The 22,224-nt window shown below is 30.5% G+C and overlaps 2 protein-coding genes across 2 annotated transcripts; one reads left to right on the forward strand and one right to left on the reverse strand.

Moving 5' to 3' along the window:
* Positions 1–2,993: 2,993 nt before the first annotated feature.
* nmdyn-D7 (nucleoside diphosphate kinase homolog 7) lies at positions 2,994–5,951 on the reverse strand. The gene has a single exon (XM_016048546.5). It carries the CDS (start codon positions 5,711–5,713, stop codon positions 4,640–4,642), a length of 1,074 nt encoding a protein of 357 aa, XP_015904032.1. The 5' UTR covers positions 5,714–5,951; the 3' UTR covers positions 2,994–4,639.
* Positions 5,952–7,134: 1,183 nt separating this feature from the next.
* On the forward strand, positions 7,135–21,615 carry LOC107436740 (Krueppel-like factor 9). The gene is made up of 2 exons (XM_016048535.5): positions 7,135–8,356; positions 20,645–21,615. The coding sequence occupies exons 1-2, from the start codon at positions 8,038–8,040 to the stop codon at positions 20,938–20,940; spliced, it is 615 nt and encodes a 204-aa protein (XP_015904021.1). The 5' UTR covers positions 7,135–8,037; the 3' UTR covers positions 20,941–21,615.
* Positions 21,616–22,224: the final 609 nt, after the last annotated feature.

A 22,224-nucleotide genomic window follows, 5' to 3' on the forward strand; every position in this document is an offset into this window, starting at 1 on the left:
TTAATATTTACCTGTGCTTTATAATTTGAAGAAGAATAATTATATATTAATAGGTATAATGGTTAATTTTTTAACTAATATACTGGTATTCCTAATTATAAAATATTAATATTATAAATTTCCCACAAAAGATAGTGTTGATAATTTTTTTTTACTAATTTACATAAGGTATTTTAATATATGTCTATTAATGTTATTATTTAATAAATTTTTGTCTTACTCTCGTAATTGGTGTGTATAATTTTGTCACATATAGTGTCCCTAATTTTTTATTCCTGAGGTTGACAGCTGTGCTATCAATAATAAATGACTATATACTATTAAAGAATGGCTAGCATGTAATAATACACCAAAACCTCAGTAGAATGAATTAAATAGAATGTACTCAGTTTAATTAAATTGTTTCAGTCCAGAATGGAATAAGAATTGTATTGAGATTTATTTATATTAACTTTGGTGGTACTGATCGTGAGTAAAATGGAATATCAAACAAAGCGGTGATTTATCTCTAACTTTTAAATAAAATGGTCCCTGATCACAAAAATATGTTTAATGCTTGTTAACTTGTATTATATGATTTTAAGAATAAAAAATCAACTGCTATATAAATGTACAATAAATTCACTAATTATAATGGAAATCAAACATTGTTTTTATAGAATTGCAGATTCAATTTTTTCAAAAAATTATATAATATTTAAAAGCCATTTGTCCAAGATTGAAGAAGAGTTTTTTTCTGTGGAAAATAACTTTAAAACAGTCATATGCTTCCGTTAAGTGATGAAGTTCTTAAAAAGGATTAAACTCAACTAATAAATAAAAAGATTTTTTAAAATGCCAAGTTAAATAAATCAATTCATTCGAACACAATAAGACATTGTGATGTTAACCTTTTTTGTATATACAATTATTTACTTTTTGTATAGTGCATAAAAATACAGAATTTTAATGAAATAAAATATTTTATGAACAAGGTATTCAAAGCTCATTTGCATAAGCACTACTTGTTTATATTAAAATACAAAGCCAATTACAATGGTTATGGAGAAGTTGATATATTTAGTTTGTTTTATTTTATTAATAAACTTATACTCAGTTGCCAAAATGCTAAATTTAGACATAATTTTCTTTGTTAAATAAAATATGATTACCTAGATTGTTTAATGTGTAAACAAAAGTAAAAGTTATATAATTTTATTATCTCAAAAATCTTTGGAAATATTTTGTTATTTTTTAAAATTCATACATATTTCTTCATTCAATTCATTAATTTACTGAAGAAAATATCTCACTGGGTGGTAAAATGAAACTTATCCTGGAGGGAAAAAAATTTACAATAAAAGTAGTCACCAGAAAATTTTAAGGATTTTTTTTTTTTTTAACATGATGATATACCATGATATATCTGGTTATGATGATATAACATGACTCATTGCTTCAAAAATTATTGATTTAACTAATAAGGCAATAAAAAGATAATTTTATTATTAAAATTATTTTAAGCAAATTAAAACACGTAAAGATTTAACTAAGTTTTCTTACAAAGATTAAATTTCTGTAAAATTCAGGAGATCAAAACATGACAAAGGTTATATTGTATAAACTCTAATGCCTATATACAGTGAATTCGCGATAACTCGAATCTGATAGGACTGACGAAAAACTTCGACATATCGGAAGTTCGACTTACCGTTAGTTTCGGTTTTGGACTTTCAAAATATTGTCGGATTATTTAATTGATGCTTATTAATTACAAATCTTCTAAATGCTTACAATATTTAAGATCATTTTTCTGACAAGCCATTTACGATAAGACTGTTTGAAGCACTTTCTGATACCCTGGTCCATCGGCTGCAACTTTGCTGTTGTGTTTGGTGGGAGAAACTGCAAGTTTACTGCTTTCAAATTAGCTAGATCACTATGCGCTGTGCATTTATCCATAAAGAGTATCAGTTTTCTTTTCTTAGCGAAGAATTTCCGATCCAATTTTCTTACATAGTCTAAAAATAATACTGATGTCATCCAAAACTTTTTGTTAGACTTGTAATCCAAAGGATACGTTTTTACATTCTTGAAACATCTGGGATTTCGGTATTTTCCGATAGCAAGTAAGGGCAATTTCTCTGTCCCTGGCGCATTTCCTCCAACTAGGACAGTCAAACGTTCCTTGCTCATTTTACCCCCTGAGCAGTTTTTATCCTTGAACATCATAGTCTTATTTGGAAGACATTTGAAAAATAAACCCATTTCATCAATATTGAAACATCATTTTAACTGTATCCTTGAAGTAAATTTGGTAATGTTTCATTTAACCACTGTTTACATACTTCAAGAGGGACAGCTTTAGCTTCTCCATGAAGAGTGCGAAAGACATTGTGTGTGTGTTGCAAAGGAAGGGACAAGATATCAGCTCCTAGGTTTTTTTTCTTGCTTCAAAAGATCCAAAAAAAATTGAGTTAAAGGGAGTAAAATTCGAGTAATCGAGAATAATTAACATGAAATTGAAGATAAAAGGGTCGGGACCTCATAAAAAAATCGAGTTATAGTAATATTCGAGTTATCGTACTTCGAGTTATAGCGAATTGACTGTATTTTCAGTAATTAGAATATATGGCTAATATTTTTACCATTAAATAGGGAAACATCTATTTGGAGGTTCACAATATTGAGCATCTGTTTATGAGGTCCTGAATACTAAAATAATTTTGTAATTTAGCAAAGGCCTGAAACTAACAAATTTGTTATATTAAACTTTTAACCAAAGTGATTAAAAACTTTAACAATATTATATCAAAACAGTGATTAAAAATTTCAACACAATTAGGTATATCATAAAAAATAGCATAAAACTGTGAAATATTTATTTAATCATAGCTTTAAAATATACAAACATATATTAAATGAAATCACTGAAATATTATGAATAAATTGCACAAAATATATAATACAATAAATAAATTACACAAAAAGTAAAAATATTGTCCTTTCTATGAGCATTTATCTGCTTTTTTACAAGGCTTAATTTCTGTGAATAAGCATTTGTTAATTTTGAAAACAACAGAGTCGTTCTTATGACTTAAAGAACGTTAAAAATACTTTTCTTTAATACATCTTGCTGTATTTTACTTTTTTATTTATTTACAATATGGCCATATTAGAGACAAAAATATTAAAATCATTTGAAGTTTTTAAAGTCATTAAAAAAAAAGTCCTGTTCTATTTTTAATACATATGATTGTCAAAAAAATTATAATAAACAAACTGACATTTAAAATTATATTGTAATGGATATTCTAGAGAAAAGGCTGTCCACAAATGATATCAATATTTTGACTTTCAATTTTTTTCAATATTCTGACCTTTGTCAGACAATGTGTCTTGCAGCTCAGAGACAAAGCACTATGTTATAAATCATATTTCAAGTTTAAACTATGTTTTTTTTTAATACAGACAGAGAGCACAACAATATTGATAGTTCTTGTATATGAATTAAGATAAATGTTTAAAATACTAAACAAAACATATAAACTGTAATTTAAAAAAAACATTAATATTTAAGAGCAATTGAGAATAATATTTTGGAAATAGATACAGTAGAGCGCCGATTATCCGAACGTCCAATTATCCAAACAATGTCCGAAATCGCTTTTTTCCCCTTCAAGTTTAGAATACTTCTTAACTTATCGATAATTTTTCTAAATTTGGAAGAAAAAATAATGTCCACTACATTTGATGACCATATTTAATTTGCAACCTTTTTTAGCAGTTTTCTTATAGTAGCCATACATATATGATTGTTATACAGTTAAACCTACCCTACCCCTTTAGCCCTCTTTAAAAGAAAATTATCTTCCAAGAATGTGAACTTCATTTTGACCGTCTAAAACGTCAAAATGATGTTGATCCAGTTCAGTTGATTTATTTAAAATGAATAAGGGATATGGCTGCTAAAAAAATTGTATCTTCTTTGAAACAAAAGTCTTTGCTGGATTTCTTTTGCAATGGAAAGTAAAGAAAAATGTGGTAAAATCAGTAATTGACAAAAAAAAAATTATAAAAAGCTGAAATATGATTAAAAAAATTCAAAATGAAAAAAAAAGTAAATAAATAAATAAAAAATATTTGAAAATTGAAAAAAAAAAATACTTTTGAACCCGCAAGAGCTATTTTAGATAGTACTGCCAGTTCTAAGCCTGGAAAAAGTGAGAAGGGTAGTTAGTGCCTAAATAATAATCATTTCAACTAGATTTTTAAAAACTTTCCAATTATCTGAAATTTTCATTATCCGAACCACGTTCGGTCCCAAGCAGTTCGGAACAACAGCGCTCTACTGTACCTACATTTTTCTTCACTTCGTATCTGTTATAAACACAAAATACTTTTTAACATATGGGAATAATAAGAAAATTTTAATCAACTTTAAAGTTTTTAATACAGAAAAAAATCAATAAGAATATAAAATTAAATTATAAGAAAAAAAACAGCATTTTATCTTTTTAAAATAACTGTAATATGAAGGAAAAAAATTTAATCTGCTGATTTTATGTTTTTTAGTTTACCTAAAATGTGAACTCACTCCTTTTTTACAATTTTATAAACCCCACTTCAAGCTTAGCGGACACACCTGAAAATATTCAATCTATTCAGCTAATATACGAAAAATATATTCTAATTCAAGATTTGTATCCTCTGGTAAATCTGTACAATGAACAGCATTCTTAATTTTATCTTGCCCATACTTTGCTCTTAGTGTACCAGGTCTTAACTTTCTGGCTATTTCTGGATCAGCTGGACCAACAAATGTCCTAAATTCAGTACATGTTTTTTTCATATTAGAGCTTATTATTTCAAGAGCTATGCTAGGTCCAGACATTAATTGTGCAACCATATCTTTATATTCAGGTACAACTCCTTTATAAACATCTAAAAATTCAGAAGCATTAGACACATTAAAACTCACTACTTCTAAAGCCGATATTTTAAAACCAGAGTCGACAATGTCTTGTATTATTTTACCCACTACTTTGTCTCTTAATGCGTGAGGCTTTATAATGCAGCAAGTGGAATTGCTATATATAGCTGTATTGCAATGGACCTCTTTATGTTGAGGAAAGAAAAGTCTTAACTCTTTCATTGCTACATCAGGATCTTTAGGTGCAAGACAATGCTGTTTCAATTCTCGTAAACTTGCTTTGACCTGTCGTTGAATAGGCAAATCAGGGTAAACTAACTTTCTAACAACATTAATAGCATTTTCTCCTCTTAATTCAAAAATAGCAAATTGAGATTTCATATCCTCAGTGAACGAAGAACAACTGAATCCAAGCCTATCTTTATCAACGATTTTACCATGGTTAAAGTTAAGATCATTTATCTCCAGAATAGATATTATTTCTCCAAGGTATGAGAAACCGGATTCGTTTATAATTAGAACAGTTAATTCTACTTCCTGTGAGAATTTTTCAGCAGTTCTTCCATCACCAAAACCCACAATCATAAGTTGCCTTGACAATACATTTATGATACTACCAATGAAAAAATCAGATATATCAATGTTGCTACATACAGTGCGACGAAGAAAAAGTTTTTTCGATATTGTGTCGAACATATCTATACTTCTGTCAGAAGGATAAAAACTTAATAAAAATTCTCGTTTTATCTTCAATACTGAGTCAAACCACTCAACCTTAAAGCGATATTTTTCAGCTGACATAGTTTTAATTTAATAAAATGGAAAAAATGAACCGAAAAGGAATAACTAAGTGAAAATCTTTCCACATCAGAAATATAATCCGTTACGAGAATTAATTTAAACAAATTTCTTTGTTGACAGCAAAATACTTAATAATTTTGATTTGCGCTTTAACCTCACTTACTTATGTAAGTTAGCCTAACTTACTCACATTTTTAATGAAAAGATATTTATTCAGATTTCCTGACACACTTCTGTGCTTTGACTTATAATTTATTTTCTGTTTATTTGTCTCGAAAGTTACATAATGAATTTCACAGAAATTTTGTCTCAACTCTTGACGACGCGTAAGTAGATAATAGGAACCCGCAAGAAGAAGTGAAGTTCCTATTTTTTCAATGGTGACGAAAAATTAGTTTTCAGGTCTACCTTAATTTTGTGACTTATTTTCTATTGGCGTGAATTTTTTTACGGAGTATGGCTGTAATTATGCTATAATAGATTATAATAATGAAGTCGAATGTAATGATGGATTGTAATAAATTGGATTTTTATTTAACAAACTTTATTTATTTAACTAAACTAACTTTATTTAACTATACTTTTTACTTAATTTAGAAATATGTTTGATCGTAGTTTATTACATATTAATTAAGTTTAAAATTTAATTTTACAATTTATGCCACTCATAAAATCCTTAATAAAATGCTCTTTTATGTAATGATGATATCTTGTTATGGAATAAGTAAGTCCCTGCAGAAATAAAAAATACCAAAATATAATAAAATGAAAATGGAAAAGATGCATGTGAAAAAGAAAATTTTATTCTGAGGTGAAGACAGAGCCTGACAAAGGCATGGGCATAGTTGGTAGTTGCCTCTGGCCCCACATCAGAGGGAGCCCAAAATCGAATTAAAAGTTTATTTTAGGTTTCCTTCTTTAATGAAGTTTTTTAAACAAAATATCAGTACAGTATTATATCCCCCTGTTTTATGTTAGCTTCTTCATTAATCTGTCGTATGAACACAAAAAATCTATATTTCATAAATCATTGGCTTTCTAGTGCAGAATTCGGCTAAATTTTTGCAAATACGGTACACATTTGGCCAATGAAAAGCTTGTATATCGCAACACTTATACTTATCGCAAAAGCTAAATTCCGTCATAATGTCCGCAAGGATATGAATTTTTTGCTGCTAGATTTCAAAGTTAACAATCAGAAAACTGCATTCGGCATGATGGACATACAATTATCAGAAAGTCAATAAAATGGACTGAACCACTGAACGATATTTTTTCTGACCATTGGAGGAGTAGGACTTAATAGCTATTTTAGGTTCTAGTCAATTTTCTTGTTATATATTGTATGATGAAGAGAAAAATTTAAATACCTCCATAAAGTTCAATTCTTCATTACAGAAGTAGTGAAACAGATGGGGGCCTTAGGGTAATGTGAGTAGAATAGAGTAGATTGTCCCAGATCTCATTTTAAGGTTAGAAGGTTTACACGTAAACCGCATAACACACTTTTTTAGGTTAGCATTAGAAGTTTTTTGCTGAGTGAAAATAAACCTTATTTTGCTATCTGGGATATGACATACAAACTAGCTTTTTATGCTTTTAATTACATACTTACAATAAGTGACTTTGAAATTAAATTATCATTCTTTTAGTTTTTAAGGGCATTCCATGTCAAAAATTTACATGGTTATTTCACAAATAACGGTTAAAATGGTTATTTCATGGCGATTTCACAAATAGAAAAAGTCGCCACGATGATTGTAAAAGGCAACCCGTTTTCGTTGCTATCAGAAAGATAAGACCGTCACTTCCCTTTGCGAGTTGCTATTATCTGTAAAGTTTGGGGGCGCGGCATGCATTTGTTTGCGGAAATCGGGTATGCTATTCCTCTCAAACAAGGTTGCTATTATTTAAGAAATATCGCTTTTTTGGCAAATATCTCTTATTTCTTAAAAAATTACCTCATTCTTTTCTAAACGGTTTGGCGTAACGTAATTTCCTGTTATCTGACTTGGCGATACCCACTATTTTAGAGTAACCATATGAAGTGCCAAGAGGCGGCAGAGAAAAGAAGAAAGAAGGGAGAAAAATAATAATAAAAGACCACCGCAAAGAGTAGCAGATGTGCGTGTTCCAGGTTTTCTTTGTTTAAAGTACTTTTTGAGATCAATGTTGTTGTTCCTCGTGTGCGTGAAACTTCATTAGACATTGTCATTGTTGGAAAAATCAACTGACTAAAATGAACGAGGCTTAATTAATTAATTTTGAACTTACTAAGTTGTTTATTTTGTTATTTTCCACGAATATTAATTTTTTTTGCCCTGATGACAGCTTGTGATCAGATTCAATATTATATTGTAGGCTCTGTGTGCGATGCAGAGGTTGATGCATTAAATGGATTATTGGAACTTTCTAAATCAAAAGGATATATGATAAATCGCATATTACAAGATCTATGCGAGGTTGAACAAGATCCTGTGCCAAACGATATTGAGAGGCCGGCCACGCCTTCGACAAGAAGTGCGGTACGAAGCACTCCTTCTCCGCAAAATGGAAAAAAACTGCACGTGTGTCCTTATGCCAACTGTGATAAAGCCTATGGAAAAAGCTCACACCTTAAAGCACATTTTAGAACTCATACAGGTATTATTTCTAAAATGTTTTTATACCTAACTTTATTTGAAATATGTTATTAATCTTAATTATGCTTAGGGAGAAGCAAAACAAATTTTTCATAAAATACTCTCTTCTTTTTGTAATAGTGTAGAATGGGACATCCTAAATTGCTGAATTTAATTGCATTCTTTTTGAAATTATATACTCTTTAAGAAAAAAATATAAAATTTTTATATAATCCTATTTACTTCATATGAGATGCAATGGGTAGTGGTGAGGCACATTAAATTTTAGCATTTATTCTGTAAATAGAAATTAATTTTTTTTTAGTGCATCACATGTTTAATAATATTTTTGTATCAGTACTTGTCTGTGCCAACTACAATAGAAGGATTTTAATTTTGCACAAATTGTGGGAGGGTGCAGAGGTAGGCTGCAGATTATATCTCAATAGTTGGGCCCCTTTTAAGATTTTTTCCTCAATTATATTGCCGCATGTACCGATTTTAAAAATTTCCGATAAATATGCAGACAGTCTCTTTAGTTAAGAATCTCTCACATAAGCTGGTCAATAGTTTTCAAGGTTTTGAACGTTAAACTACATTAACTTTGATATAGGTTACAGGTACATCTGGTACTAGAAAAAACTAATTATAATAAGAATGTCTGCTGTCAATGCTACTTAAATCTTATGCTATTAAAGCTAGTTTTTTTTTTGGAATTCTTATTTCCTAGAGGTTTAAGTGAGCCACTGTAAATATTTTTAAAAAATTACTAATTTGAGGAGATTTACCCATTGATGTCAAAATCAATAAAATATCTCATTTTTTGTAAAATTCCAGATAGTTCAGCATTGTATTAATAGCATTTTGAATATTTCAAATTTTGCTCATATCGCAAAAGCATTTCTCACAACCATGGCTTTTCTGCGTGTTGACATTTCGTACAAATTTTCATCATTGCCTACAGGGCATTGACTATATATAGCTAAAACTTCTAACAGTTCTAATTATCTGTTACATACTCCTAAGAATAAGAAATATTACAATAATGTAATATTCCTTAAAAAAACCAAATTATGACAATCTTAGTAGAGGGGAGATTTCCGTATCGTGATTTGTGACAGAATAATTACCAAGTCTTGAAAACTTCTGGGCAGTGGCCTGCGAGACACTAAAAAAAATATCACAGAAAGGGATTAACGCAAAAGGTATAAATCATAGTCACCCCCGGGAAAACATCTACACTTTTTATTTTTTTAATTTACAAGTATAAAATCTATTTAACACTTTGGCAATTGTAGTTGGCGCGACAGATCACGATATGGAAATATCCCCTTAGTGGACCAGCCTTTAAAAAAATCAGACGCATCCAAAAGGAGAACAAAAATTCTAAGATCACATGTGATAAGGTGCTGCTCCGTGTGGAACTATCATGAAAGCAAAACTAAATTGCTGGTCAAATGAAAAGTGACAAGGTTGTGTTTGTTTCAGCCACATAATTTAACTATCCTACTTTGACCTCAGAAATTCCCAATAGGGACATTCAAATATTACATAATCAGAGGGAGAATGTAATTTGCTTATTTTTGCTGGCGGCTAAGGGGGGGGGGATAGTACATTAATTTAAAAATCTCCTTATTTTCAAACTTTTCTTTATGCTAAATGAAACATTTAACAAAAAATAAAAAAATAAATGCTTACGGAAATATTTAAACGATAAAATAAAAGTGAGTTTCGGGGAAAGAAAAAAGATTTAGAAAAATATTTCTTCATTCAGTGTTTTCACTACAGCGCGAGAATCTCTCATATTTGTTACTTTTCTCGCATTAAAAAAATGGTTACCACGAGAAATTCGCGCATTCTATAACTCAATTTCAAAATTCTCGCATTTTGGAAAAAGCTTCGAATTACGCTATTTAGAATAAAATCCGTTTCACTTTTCTTCCTGGATCTTTCATTATTTTCAACATTTGCCCCGTTATCTAGTTTCCCTATTTACCAGTATTGTTCAGAACCTTTTCGAACACCAGAACACAACCATGGGTGCAAGTCTTCCGTCCCCAGGACGGATTTCCGTCTTTCAAAAATGTCCGCGGACGGAAACAAGACTGACTCGAAGACGGAAATCGGAATTTTTTTTTCTGTCCTTAAAAATATTTCTTAGATCTACGTTATTGGTCTACTTTCGTATGTCCTGTTGTTATTTTATCAAAAGACAGATGAATAAATATTTTTTGTACAGTATTTAAACTTGATGTATTATGGTAAAGCTTTCTTAGATAGTTTGCATGTGTCGAGGGAGTATTGTGTATGTTAGGTATTTCAGTCAAAAAAAATTTCAGTCTTGGCCTTTTTTCCAATTTGCACCCATGAACACAACCCTTGCAAACCATGGAACCCCTTTCAGAACACATTTCTCTGCAACCACGTGTTTACTGTAGGTAAGGTTTTTTCATGTAAGACATTCAAATTTTTATGCACTAAAGTAAGATGGACAAATACATAGTAAAGGCAAAATCTTCTATGATGATGCAGCAAAAATATTTAATGCTTTAAAAAATAGAAGACTTTAAAAATGTATTATAATGAAAGAGAAAATTTTTTTCAAGTCTATTTGTATTTTTTTAGTTTTTAGAAATCTCACTTAACTTTTTGAAATCTCACCCTGTTTTTGAGAAAGGGTGAGAAATTCTCACCTATTTTTTTTCTATGATGAAAACACTGTTCAAAGAGCCTTAGAGGTCAACAGTTTCAAGCCCAAAAGTTTCTTTTATTGTGTTTAAAAATTTCTAAAATAAATTGAAATGTTAATGGTCATTCAGAAGGACCTGTGGCACCGGAGCGCGAAGCGCTACCACTCGACTACCGAGCGTCGGAAACGTTAGAAGCATCATATATTTTCTCTCATTTATAAAGTGAAATTATGATTAAAACATTGGAGGAGCGAAAATCAATCTATTTTTAGAAATTCCCTCTACCCTTACTCTAAAGCTTTTGCATAGAATTTGGAAACCGTTACAGGATTATTACAATGTTATGATTTTTTTTTTATCACCATTGTTGAACAGCCGACCCAATTTTGAGTGTGCGACTATTAAAGTTCAACTCCATAGTCTTGCAAGTTTGTACCCAATCCAGAAAACTCCTGGATCAAGTAGTGAGAGAAACTTGCATTCGTGGAGGTCTTCTTGGTGGAACAAAATTATAAATGAGTTACATGGTGAGGAAAGCCAGAAGAATTTCTCATGGTTAGTCTGACTGAAAGGAGATTCTAACCCATGATCGGTCTAAAAAAAAAGATGATGAAATTCTTGTTTTTATTTCTCGTCTCTGAGGTATTTTAATTTTGAAAGGCAAAAGAGGAAAACTTTATGGGGATGACCTGGTCAGTACTTGGTAACGATTCATAGCCAATGCACAAATTCCTTTACTTTCCTTGGTGAACATATTAATGCACTTTCATTCTCATAGGTATTCTCTGCAGGGTTGGGTTTTTGCCGTCAAAAACTGGTTTTTGACATGACAGTGGTAAAAACCGTGTTTTTACCGTCAAAAACATACTGTTTTCTTTCATTTATGGCATGTAGCGGACAATATATTATTTTCACATAATTGCCTTTATAAATGAATGTTGTAATTGATTTTGCAACTATATACATGTATTCTTATAGAAGGATATATATTCATATAGTTCCACATTCATATATAGTTAAGAAGTACATTCATATACTATAATTATCATTATAGCTTGATTTGCAAAGGATTCAAAATTTTGCACTTCTTAATTGTTAGAAATAAACAAACAAACAAAAAAGCTTGGAACTATTAATAAATTCAAGAACTAAAAAGAAGAATTTAAAATTTGGAATTTCTTAAATATTATTAGAAATAAGCTAAACAAAACTTGCATCTACTAACAAACTCTGAGTCAAGAATGACTTGACATTCTTCAGTAATGTAATATGCCAAACAAAATTATGCTTGGAAATGTTGAAAATTTTGTTTAGTATCCTAATATTTTACTTCAAATAGTACGTTTTGATATAATCATGTTGGGAAAATGCAAGAATCTGTTCTTAAATATCTTTTAACAACTTTTTTTTCTAATTTTATTGCCCAAAAATGAACTAATTTTAAATTATAAGCAGTTAACTCAAATAAAAATACAGTTTTACCAAAACTGTTGGTTTTTGACATGACGGTAAAAACCGTCATGCGTCAAAAACTTGCCAACCCTGATTCTCTGTAGTTCAGAACTGGCAGTCATACTTTTCGGGCTTCTGTCTAAAAATTCAGCATCTTATTATTTAACATTCATTTTTGACATAAATGACTTTGTGTGTGTGTGTTTACTTTAAACATAGTTTTACATAGCCTGTTGATGTTAATCAACATCAAGTAAATATTCCTTTCCTCCATACCAAGCTTCTGAATACCGTTTAAGAAAGAACATGTTATCCCATTTTATATCAATCCTGAATATTTAAAAAAAAAATTGGGGTTCGCAACAGGACAAAAGAAAAAATAAGTTATTATCAATTAATATGAAAACTGAATCTGCTAATACTGCATTATCCATGTGCAAAGAGCTAACAACATAGTTACCTTGAGTTTTCTCCATGTTCAAAAGATGGGACAGGATTTTTCTGAGATGAAGGGGGGGGGGGAGGCCCTTTTTAAATTTTTTAAAATCACTGTTAATATTTAAAAGAGTGAGGACACTCTTTCAAATGTATAACAATGAATATTTTCACTGTACAAATAATTTTTTTAACGTAAAAACCAGTAAGAATGAGATATGGGTGAGGGGCAGAAAGGGTTATTAATTCAAGGCCTTGTAGAGTGCGGCAACCTTTTGAAACCATTTGGGGCAACTATGGCTTATCAATACTTTCTCGCTGGGCTTATTACTGACATTTTTTTTTTTAAAAAAAGAAGAAAAAATCTACAGCTGATGAAAATCGAACAATTCTGAATTTTATTCCATGTTATAAGAGAAAGCAATATTTTATAAGGGGATTTCACTTAATTTTTTTTTTTAATTGGAGAAATAATAATTTTCCTGCTTTACTTTAAAAATCCTTGGTGAATGTTCTAATAATTTTATTTTTGGAATTTTTTAAGAACTAATTTTATTTCACTGCGAATCCTAATGGAATTCAATTCTAATATAAAAATGTAAGTGGATATAAAAGCAAGTTATACGTAAATTATTACATGACTTTCTGATTTTTTTCTATTTCTGAATTGTAAATCGTTTTTGTTTATTTACAGTTTCGTTTTAAATGATGTGTTAAAACAGAAGGGGAAAAATTATAGAACTGGATTATTTTGTTTTCACTAAATTCATAATAATTTGCTTTGATCCATTTTTAGTCCTGTTTTAAGAATAATTCTGAAAAGATAATTTGACAACTCCCATTCCATTCCTCTCTCTCGTGAAATGCCCTATTTCACAAAAATCTGTTTATTCCCCTCATTTTCAGCTTAAATTGAAAATAAACATAGTTTAGTTTACGGAAGAACGATTTAGGCCTTTTCCGCTTTTATCTTATCTAAACGGTATTTAGCCTGAAGCAATTTGTTGCACGTTTTCACAAAAGAAGAAGAAAAAAATCCTTTGCTTGATTGATGAATATCAGAAATTTTTACCTTTCCCATTTTTAAGACAATTAAAATAAAAGATTACTTTCAAATATTTCGTAATAATATTTTTTTTTTTTTTTAAAAAAATTCTAATGTTTTATGGAAAAATGTTCAATTTCCTTGTATTGTTTTGCTAAATTTCTTAACACCTAAAGTAATAACAATATAAAAAATATTATATGGGACAGAATAATTATTTTTGTCACACCTGAAGCAAAAATTCCCACCTAGGCCTGTAATATTAGGGGGACCAGAAAGTAGTGTCATTTCGGCGCATTACATATTCGTTAGTCTTAAAAACCAATTAAATTTTTTTTTTTTCAATTTTCGATACGGCATTGAAAGGTTGTTGCAAACGTGGGTAAATACATTATTGATTAAAAATAAAATCTTGATGACGAATATCGAATGCACTGAAACGGCATTACTTTCCGGTCCCCATATGCATATCCTTTGTAAAAAAGTGCTTAAATAACGGCTTTATTGAGGGGAAAAAAATGAAAATAGTTGATTAATTTTTCTTTATTTATTTACCTTTCATTATTTTCCTGTATTTTGAACATGTTTTTTTTCATAGAAAGTTACTCCAGAAAGATAGATTTATCATTTTGGATAAAGATTATAATTTTTTTTTCAGATCGCTTTACTCGTCAATTGTTGGAATAACTATATTATTTTTATCTTATAAAACACCGTATTTATTTATTTTATGCTTTATGTTTATTTATCTAATTCATTAGTTTATTGAGCAATTGTTTATTTACTTGCAGTATTTATTTATTTATTTTAATCATTTGTTTTATTTATTTCTCATCTTTTTAAGTTGAATATCGTAGTTTTATTCCTCGTGAATGCCGAAGGATATTCAGATAGAATAAATATGCTTTGGGCATTCTCTTCGGTTCACGAGGTGGGCGTTCCCGCCGAAGCAACAGCTGTCACGAAAAAACATGCTTCTTTACTACTACCAGTTTTCATTTTTCTTCCTTCCCAAACAGCCTTTGTCACTATTTCCGCGTGCGTAACAGGGCCAATTCGCGAACGAACTTTGCATATTCAAACCACCTTGAGAATTGATGCAAACCGAACTAGGGTTAACCCATTCTATTGAGGTTTTTACATTTCAGAATGAGGAGGTTATAAATAGAAATAGTACATTTATTTAGGTTTTTGTCTTGCGTTTACTGTTATGTAGTTTAGTTTTAAAAAAGTATTGACTCCATGAATACTACTCCAATTACTTCATTTTATAACCGTCGTTAAAAAGCCGACCCAATTTTGGATTTATGACTACTAACGTTCAACTCCGTAGCCTTGTAATTTTGAACCAATTCAGAAGGCAAGGAAACACCTGAATCAGTACCCCCCAGAGGTATGATTTGTTATGGGAACATAGAGGACTTTGTGACTAGACAGATTTAACGTGCACCAGTCACCATTTACTACACGGGGAGTATTCGGTCGGCGTTGATCGAACCCACGACCTCTTGAGCCCAGTGCACTACCAACCAGACTATCCCAGACCTACTCCTAATATCGTTTTGAACTTCAGTGTTTGAGGCCAGGATATCTTGTTTGATACGACGTTGGGTCCATGTCCAAAAGGTCGTGAGTTCAATCCCAATCGACTGAGGACTCCTTGTGTACTGGTGCACGTTAAATCTGTGAGATCACGAAGTCCTCTATAATCCTATAACAAATCATACCTCTTTGGGTTCTGAATTGGAGATTGGTCAGTATCTGATTCAGGCGCCAAAATTACGATCTGTGAAAGAATGGGTCTGCACTCAATACGGGCTGTGACGTATGTGTGTGGGAGAAGTCGAATTCTTGACCATAGATGGCGCCACTAAAAATAAGAGGAAACTCACCTTCTTCGCCTTAATGACATACAACAACCCGGGATCTTATTTTCTCTGGACCAGCTGTTTCTAGATAAGGTTCGAGATTCCGGGACATTTATTTATCTAGTTTTTTCTCTAACATTTTTTACATCGGTTATTATATCTATATACAATCAATAATCCATTTATTTCTAATACTTCAGTTGCCTTTATGAAATTACATTAAGAAAAAGACATTCAGAAATTTAAGTAAAAATGTTTTTTTTTTTTTTTTTTGTTAGTTTTTTTCTAAATATTTATTCCTTTAATTTGTTTCTAGCTAAAATTGAAAATGTGTTTCTTGAAACTGAAAAATAAGTTATGCAGTATTTAAATTTTTAAAAAAATGCTTTCCTTTTTTTTAATAATTATTGAGCGTTCCAGTTGAGTGTGTTTGTAGACCATTGACTTCCCTCACGAAATCTATCTATTAGTCTTGATCAAAATGTGATTGCGAATTTTAACAGATTAAGCGTTCCGTGATATCGCAAGTATATATTGGAAATGATACTTCTTTTGTTTACTCGTTTTTCTGCGTCATCTTTTCTCGATCCAGAATAATACTACGCCATTACATACTAAAAAGAAGAAAAAACATTTCAAATAATAACAGTGAAAAAAAGAACCAGTTTATTTATTACGCCGCATTAAATAATCTGTATGGAAATCAGTGGGAAGTTATACAGAACTTAATTAAAGATCCCGTTATATCCAAGAAGAAGAAAAAACTGATAACACCTGAATGACTCCTATCTTTGTTTTATTTCTTTGAGAAACTAGGGTGACCCTCCGGAATATGAACTAATTTGTCCTCTCCACAAACTTCTGTTTGTCAGTGAAGAACTGGAAAAAGAAACACAACCTTCGCCGTGAGTCTTGTTCTATTCTTTTGGGACAGGGTGCGGCCAAGGTCATGTTGCAGCTGCGTCATGCAGGTGATCGTCCGCGCCGCGCGCTATTTTCTACTTTTTGGCGAACATTATTACTCTTTCGTGTTAGTAACAGGCTTATCAAATTTTAAATATCGTCTGCTGAAAAATGAACAATTGAAATTATTAATTTTGCAACGACTTTTTTCGTTATAGATTTTAAAGTTTTATAGTAGTGTGTTGCTTATGAACAATTTGTAATAGCTAATTTAATAGCTGTTAAATCGTTTTATTAATTATAAACTTTTTTTTACTTATTTACGTAGTTTTGAATTTTGATTATCGTCTGCTGAGAAATGAACAATTGGGTATAATATAAAAAAAACACAACTACTTCCACTTAGTAGGAATAACATTTACCATGACGCAATGCTAAATTCTATGCCACTATCCACATAAATCAATTATTAATCAAAAATCGAATATCAATTACTTTTCTTTATAATGCAATAAAATCTGGCGAGCAGCTATTTAAACGATCAAACACTTCGTTTGTTTATTAGTGGCTTGAAGTTAGGCTCGCAGAAAATGCCGTTCATGGGTTAAATTTAGTAGGAATAACACAACTTGTGACGTAGGCAATAGTATACCCAATTGAGATTATTAATTTAACAGCGACTTTTTTCGTTATAGATTTTTTTTGTCGTCTGAAATAAAAGTTTTATAGTAGTGTGTTGCTTATGAACAATTTATAATTGCTAATTTAATAGCTGATAAATCATTTTATTAATTTTAAACTTTTTTTACTTATTTATGTAGTTTTTGTATTTTATGTAGACCAAATTCGGAGTAGTTGACAACGGAAATAATTTGCTATGAATTGTATTATAAGTAGTAGGTCCAGTTTGGATATCTGAAGTTAGTCCTCTTCACCGCCATCTTGAATTTACTGGTAGGATAGTGGGTTCTAAATGAGGTGAAACTTAAGCTTGTCATCTTGACAAGTAAAATATGTAAAAAGGAAAAAAGGTGATGGGTATCCGTAGACTTATGCAAACTCAACTTGAATGATGTACAGAAATGGACATTCTAACTTAATTCGTATAGGTATTTTTTAAAACTCTTTTCTTTTTCCAATAGAGAACGTAGAAATAACAGTTTCTGTGAACTATGTTTATATAATATAAAAATCGAACAAATATTAAGTTTAATTTAATGTGTTTAACTTTTTTTTAAACACAAATACGGGGCCTACTCAATTTTAGTTTTTTTTTTTTATAAGAACGAAGAAAGTTAAGGAGTAGCATCAAAAACTAAGGCATTCCTTCATATTTATATTTTTCGCCATTTTTATAATTAGCGTAAAGGTTATACACCTGTCATAAACTCACCAACAGTTTAAAAACTAAAAAGTTACATACGCAAAAAAAGTGTTCATTCAGGTAAGCGTGAAGAGGAGCACCGAAAAAAAATCACCTCGTTGATGATTATACTAATTTAATCCGATTTTAAGTGTTTATTCAAATGAAATATGATATTTTTTAAAGAAATTTAGGATTAACTTAAAATTTACGGAAAGATTTTCCCCCACTCTATACTCGTACTACTTAACAAAATGTTTGCTTTTCTTAAGCTCTAAAATTGCTCTAAATTTCGATAATTACACTTATTGCATTGTGATTTATTAATAATGCGCAAGTTTTTTTTTTTAAAAATTGTGTTATTAATTGTTAAAGATCCTGAAATATTTTCGTTTTAATTTTTTTTTTTTTTTTTTTTTTTTTTTTGTTGAAAGTACGTGTTCGAATTATTATTATTTTTTTTTTTTTTTTTTGAAAGTACGTGTGAATTCGAAAGTACGTGTTCGAATTATTTCGAAGAGAAAGTACGTGTTCGAATACTAATTTTTTTTTTTTTTTTTGAAGTTAGTTAATAACATAAAATTCGGAAAGTTAAATTTATGTAGTTAATGAGGTGCTTTTTTTCCCGTTATTCTTTATCTCATAGGACAGAAGTCTTCGAATAACAGCCTCTATGTGGCTGTTTCTGCCAATTTTTTTTTTCTTTCTTTTTTTTAAAGGTGACACTAAAGCGAACGATGTGAAATTTCAAATTGCGTCAGTTTCTTGTTAGTTGAATGGCCTGGAAGCATGAATGATGTATTTTTTTCCCCCTTCTACTATGTTGCTGAAAACGCATTGAAACGGATGATACATTTTAAACTTTCCATTCTAAATGAGGCGAGACCACGTTGTATAATGGCTACCGAAAATACTCGTTCCGTGTCACTCATTTTCCAAAAAGGAAAAAATTTAACTGTATTTCCGTGTGTAAATATATCTCAGAAGTTTTTTTTTTTATACGCATTGTCAGTTACATTGTCGACTTCGATAAATAACGGCTATTTATGTCTTTCAGTCTGTTGTTGAAATGTTTGTAAATAAAGTTGGTTGATTAAACTTAAGTTGATTTGTTTGTTTCTTCAGGGGAAAAGAAAATACTAACTTAATTTGTGTTGTTTAAATAACTTTCATACCGGTCATGTAAATAGTTCTTAGAAAAGAAGAGATTTTTTTTTTCTAAATGTATGCTTGTTAAGAAAATGAGATTTTTTTTTTAAGACTAGGTGAACTACTAATTAGTTTTTTTTTTCTTTTTTAAAAAAAAAAAATTTAAATAATTTAATTGGTGAGGAAAAAATTTTCCCCTTACTTTTCAACTGTGACTCTTCCCGAATAATTGTAACTATTTAAATAAATAAATAAAAAAATTTCTTTACTAGAGCAGAAACACACCATCGTCTGATAATCAAATGGCCATCTATTTATGTGTATAATTTATTTGTATATTGTAAGTGGTGGTTAAAATGATTTTAAATTGTATTTATAAATTCTGTGAATTCAATAGAAATGCATACATTATGCTTCATCCTCAAATTTAAAAATAAAATCTTGAAAATACGTAGAATTTGACAGCTTCCCGTTCCTCTTTTTCCACACAACCCCAGCTCAACTTACAGCTTGAGACAGGAGGATTTTTTAGGAGAAATTATGAAATAGTAAAAAACATACTTGAAGCTTTTAATTTTGTCATTATGTCCTAAATCTAATTCTGACAACAGTCGGACCTCTATTTAACAAAGCCGCTAAGTCCCGATAATAAGTTCGTTATATGGAAAATCTCCTTTTGAAATACTTAAATAACACAAAACAGGTTTTAAATTCATGAGCACTAGACATAATTAAAATAGCAATTGATACACCTTTATCTTGTAAACTAGTATTTACTATTAATTTTATTAATCTTAACCATTAAAGAAATCTGCGTGGATAGCAAGAATAGAGCAAAACATTATCCAGTTTTATACTATTATGCTACATATATTTTCAACAAAAATAAGACCAAATTTATGTATAAAATAATAGCTGCATTTATTATGAAAGTAATTGTAAGCATACATTATTACCTCACGCTTTCTTAAGTTAAATTACTACTGATGAAATTTGTTAATTTTGTCCGAGTTCTTCGTTTGAGGTGCGAACAAAAAGGGAAAGGGGTTTTACTGCTTACTCTAAAAGTTAAGTGGCTTCGAAAGTCAATTCAAGCTCATTTCCCCCACAAGATGCGTTGACAAGTTTGAAATGTTCCATAATGTTTTGGAAATAAGGAAAGTGGATCTCAACGAAAAGTTCGTTAAATTGGAAATTCACTTCGCTACTGCGAAGTTATTTTACGAGAAAATTTCCAAAATGTTCTTGGTTTCTTGGAAAAAATCACTAAATAGAAGTCTGACTGTAGTTCTCTTGTAAACATTTCATAAATACCAAATTTTAAATTCGCATTTGTAATATTTGTGATTTGTAAATATATATTTTTTTCATTCCATTTACACTGTTTTAAAATGATTCTTTGCAGGTGAGCGACCTTTCATGTGCAATTGGATGCAATGTGGCAAAAGGTTTGCTCGCTCCGATGAACTGGCTCGTCACATGCGCACCCATACAGGTGAAAAGAAGTTTTTCTGCCCTCTCTGTGATGCCAGATTTATGAGAAGTGATCATCTCTCTAAACATGCACGACGCCATCCAGATTTTCAACCGCACATGCTGGCAAAAAAGAGAAGCAGCCATGAGTTAAAAACTTACCAAGTGACAACGGACTCAGTGAATGAAAGCTCAGGCACTTCGGAATCTTCTGAAACAATGCATTAACTTTATTGTTTCTCTTCCTTTATCAAATTGTACAAGGCCCCATTACAACTAGAGATGTACTGACTTACCATCATGAGAAAAAACCCTGCTTGGTTTCTGTCGGTCGCTATAGAAACAGGCGATTCCATTTAACGATTTATGTGGTGGGAAGCATATATTGTTTCGTTTGGCGCGATTAGGCGGAACAAAACTGTAACTGATTGAAGATTGCAAAACGAATTATTATTTATTCTTACTTTTTTTACGTCAGCCTATTCGCTCAGAATTAGAATTATATTTTCATATAATTAAATAACCAGTTTCTAAAGCGACAGACATCAACCAGTCTGATGGCTAAGGTTTTTCTCCTGGTGGTAAGTGAATTTATCATTCACCATTCTATTTTAACTAACCTGCTCAAGCTATTTGTTGATATGACAGCCTTTTTAAGTGCTATTAAACACTTGTAATCTATGATACTTGAATAACTACGGAAGTATTTTATTACAGTCATTTGTATGTATTTTATCAGTTTCCTATTAGGTAGTCCGTATTAAATTTTAATCAATTATTATTATTTTTTATTCTATTTTCTTGAAAGTATTTTATGTTTCGTAATTAACTACTTAATTTTGATGTTAATGTACATAAAAAACCTCGTTAATATTCTGTAACATTAAAAAATTTTGCCTTTTATTGTGTATTTTCTTTTCAAACTTTTTATTAAAAATGATCTAGATCATTTAACTATGCCGACCTGCTGTATGGTGGTCAGAAAAGTCCCTTGTAGCCTTTTTCCAATCAGCGTTTAACATCAGCTCCCGTGTTTAGTATTGTTTAATAGAAAGAAACTTGATTGTTGACATTTTTTAAGTTCAGGTAACAAGTTTTAAAGAAAATGAAAGCTTATAATCAGGAACAATTTCAATAAGGATTAAAATCTCCCAAAAGGAGAACGAGCCGTTAAAGGCCGCTGGATTCTAAATTAACTCCCGGGTTCGAATCCCGATCAGAGGCGTGGATGTTTTTTCCTTCTTCTTTGCATAATCTGTTGGGGGTAACGTTGGTACAGCTCTTGGCCAAAGAATACCTAAGGATACCGTGTTCTTTGTTCGCCAAGGTACAGCTAATATGGGGCCTCTGAAACATATGTGTTCTTCTGACGAGCGTCAGTTTTATGGGTCGGCTTTGGAAGAAAAAAAATCTTTTTATTTGTGTATATTGTTACTTATTAAGTGGTGAATCGTTTTTCTTGAAATAATGATTGTATGGGTGCCAAAAGTAACACTCTGCTGTGGTGTGTTA

The sequence above is a fragment of the Parasteatoda tepidariorum genome, chromosome 9 (genome assembly GCF_982258835.1).
Source record: "Parasteatoda tepidariorum strain Cologne lab strain chromosome 9, Ptep-v5.0, whole genome shotgun sequence".
NCBI lineage: Eukaryota > Metazoa > Arthropoda > Arachnida > Araneae > Theridiidae > Parasteatoda > Parasteatoda tepidariorum.